The sequence below is a fragment of the Dermacentor albipictus genome, chromosome 8 (genome assembly GCF_038994185.2).
Source record: "Dermacentor albipictus isolate Rhodes 1998 colony chromosome 8, USDA_Dalb.pri_finalv2, whole genome shotgun sequence".
Lineage (NCBI taxonomy): Eukaryota > Metazoa > Arthropoda > Arachnida > Ixodida > Ixodidae > Dermacentor > Dermacentor albipictus.
In genome coordinates this window covers 96001495-96005059 of record NC_091828.1, presented here as the reverse complement: position 1 = coordinate 96005059, position 3565 = coordinate 96001495, and the positions used below count along the sequence as shown (strand labels likewise).

The window sequence follows — 3565 nt, the reverse complement described above, 5'->3', positions numbered from 1 at the left end:
CTTTCTTTTTTTACTTTGTCGCTTTCGCTGACACTCTGGTTCAAGTCGCACATGGCTGTTAACATACCAACCGGAATATCTCGCATATTTAAGCCATCTTGCGGGGCAACAGATGATGCTCAGTGAATTATATTGGCTTGGATCACTTAAAACAGAGCCCTAAGTTTGATGTTGTGCAATGGTCTGATTGTCACCTAGCAGCAAGAACATCACAGTCGGCAATCTATAGTGGCAGCTCGTGTCGCCGAGTTTCTACATTAGCTCAGCTTTAACGATTGCAGCTAAAAGATGACCTCAAATTTCCTGGCGGCTTTGGCGATTGAGTCTGTCCGTTGGTGCTCTGTGGTTGGCATGTTCCACAATCGGCCATTTTCTAGATTTTTTTTTTATTTTTGTCTCCGACCGTGGTGGCTCAGTGGCCATGACGGTCGTGCTGCTGAGCACGAGGTCCGGGGTTCGACTCCCCGCAATGACAGTATCGTTCAGACGGAGCGAAATGTACAAACGCTCGTCTACGGAGAAGATTTAATTGGACTACCAAAAGCCGCATATGGTCAGTACTGATTCGGGGCCCCCAATACGGCTTGTCTCATAGCTGGAGTGCACCTTCCGAACGTCAAAATCAATCAATCGATCAATCAATCAAGGTTAAGAAAATTGTCTATGCCGCAAGGTGGCTGAAGATGTTGCTCTTTTTTGCCCATCAATAATCAAGATGAAGTTCGTGCTGAGCTTGAATACGACATGTGGACGCGTTGTGCACGCAGATCTGGCAAATCCTCGGCACGCAGCTTTGGAACGTATCCGTCCAATCCTAAGTGAAACCAAAGAGGGCAAACCCAAGTCTGGCATGTATGATTCAACAGCTCTCGTCTTTATTAGCAGATGTAACAACGGGACTACCGCTGCTGCGGAAGTTGGTCGCGCGCTTCGGTGCCGGTATCCGTTACACGACGACGGTTTGGGTGCGGTGCAGGAGGTAGCCCGGTCGGCTATGGTGCACCGAGCTTCGGGAACCGGTCACCTGTGGTGCGTGGTGGTAGTCGACCTGGTGGTAGGGCAGCCTGCAACCAAAACGCGGGCAAAGGAACAACGTATCTCAGCGACTGGCAAATCACTTGGCACACACGTCCCCGAAAGTCTCGAGAAAGGCCTCACGAACATTTACTTGCACATACACACTATGGGAAGCATATCAGCCTTCTTACGATGTAATCTATAGACACTGTAACTTTTGAACATTCGAACTTTCGGCATTACACTTTCTTGAGGATACTGTTTATGAACTGCTCGTCAATTAGTTCCTTTGTGGGACCCTGTATACTGCTGAAAGACTACAAGGAACGTACTTCGTAAGAGCTTTGTCAATAGATGTTTGATGACTTTGACATAGAAGGAGAAATCTGTAAAAAATATATGCCTGAAAAAGGCACGGTAGTCTAACAGAAAATCTTGAGACAACCTGTAGACAATTTCACTTTAGTCACAACGAACGCACTTGGTCATTGGCATCGTGGGCTGTTCGTACGACCGCTTTCTTTTCACTGCACTCGAGGAGTGAGTCGCAAATGAGTGCGGGTTCCTTTGGAGCGGATGTAGATCTTAAGACTCTGTTGCGCTCACTTGTGGTATAAGTGCAGAAGGTAAGCACTGCCCTACAGTATCCGTTGTATCGCAGTGCATTGTGGTATACTTAGTGCACGGTGTCCAAGTGACGCACCTTGTGGTCTGTTTCGTGTGGTATGTATACTCATACCAAGAATAAACTAGACGGCTTCCCTGTATTCTAATCTCGATGCAACGACTTGCATAACGCGATAGCTTAACGATCGGAGCTGCGCGTTTTGTCTGCAACGTGCGCTGAGCTCAAGTGACCCCCTCCTTTGCTCAAGAGCCTGAACAGTCATCGAACATAACAACGAGAGAGCCCGTTAGCGACAGCGACAAATGCCCAAGCGAATGCAACGGTTCTTACCCCGTGAGTGGGTGGTGGTGGACGACGGAGGACTTTGGCTGGACCACCTTAGTGTGCTCGACGCTGTAGCCGTACTCATGGTGGGGGACGTGCACCAGCTCGTGGTGTTGCGTTACCGAGGGCTTGTGTACCACCGTCTGGTGCACCACTGATGCGGGATGAACCACGGGCACGCCGTATGTAAAAACGACGGCGCAGTGGGCTCCAGCCACCAACAGGGAGCAGGCGAGGGCTAGGGTCTAGGTTGGGTAGGGAATAAGAGGCGAGGTGTGAAACGTATGCGCCACGAAGTGAATAGACAGATAGATAGATAGATAGATAGATAGATAGATAGATAGATAGATAGATAGATAGATAGATAGATAGATAGATAGATAGATAGATAGATAGATAGATAGATAGATAGGCAGACAGACACACACAGTATAAAGAAAGCCGAATGGCAGGGACGTTAACCAGAACAAAAAATCTGGTTCGCTACCCTACACTGGCGCACAACGAGGTAGAAAAAGTGCAAGACAAGGAGTCGTACACTGCATCTTAACAATGCACACGCTCTCTACAGCGGTGGTAATGGCGGGATGTGGGATAATTTCTTGGGCAGAATTTGGTGTGGAGCTCGAAAGAAGGAGCGAGCTGTCGGTCAGCAAATGCTGGACGAGAAAAGCATATGCGAGAGCATAAGATGTGACTTTTTTATAGTTAGTTCATTCCACCTAAACGTATCGAGGAGCGACATATTAGGCCAATTCGCGCTGTACACGAAGGGCGCACTGGTCCTTTCATGAGCGATCAAGAGACTCGTCGACTTCACCGACGCGGTTGAGTATTCGTTTGTAAAATCAAATTGCAATATATATACGACCTGGATAGAGGGCGTTAGAACCTGAAGAACAACATGATATTAGAAAGGTAGCCAAGAGCCAGTGTTCACGAAGCCTATAGTTATGCCGTATACGCAGATACACTTCGGGTGGTGCATCCATGGAAACTGCAACCGTTTGCAGCGTAGGTGATTAAGCGAAGACAATTTCGTCCAGCATTGATTGAGTCGAGTGCTTCCTCGATCGTAGCACAGCACGGGCTAAGTTCTGCAAGTGCGCTAACGCCAAAAAATATTACTCACAATAGCGTTCATGGTGGGCTTGAAGGGCGTCGTTCACGGAGACGGTCGAAGCTTGCAGGGATGGTCCGGTGTGGGGACGGTGTGTGTGCTATGTGGACTCCAGACGGGCTTCTTTTATACCCATGCCAAGCCCGAATTGTATCCGCTTTCGCTCGGAATTTTCGACTGTCAGACGAGCGGGTGGGGGGGGGGGGGGGGCTGACAGGTGGGGTGGGGTAAAAGGGGGTTCGGATCAATAATGCAGTGGGGGGGGGGGGTGACGTGCAGGTGCGACGACGATGTGAATCTGGTTCGACCCTCTTTGACCTTGGCACCACTCTGCCCTGGTGATCGCACAACGTCGACCGCACAAGCTATATCTATATCACAGTATGGGGGTGCGCTGACCGAAGCCCTCCGTAGCACAGGCAGCAGCGTCGGATGCACATTACTCGGCTGCGCTGCACTGACTCTTAGCTCCGGCT

General features: G+C 49.5%; 1 protein-coding gene across 1 annotated transcript; it reads right to left on the bottom strand.

Moving 5' to 3' along the window:
• Window positions 1-916: 916 nt before the first annotated feature.
• LOC135912867 (uncharacterized) lies at window positions 917-3239 on the bottom strand. Its single transcript, XM_065445440.1, has 3 exons — window positions 3102-3239; window positions 1976-2214; window positions 917-1064 (listed from the first exon to the last, which is right to left on the bottom strand). The coding sequence occupies exons 1-3, from the start codon at window positions 3111-3113 to the stop codon at window positions 947-949; spliced, it is 369 nt and encodes a 122-aa protein (XP_065301512.1). The 5' UTR covers window positions 3114-3239; the 3' UTR covers window positions 917-946.
• Window positions 3240-3565: the final 326 nt, after the last annotated feature.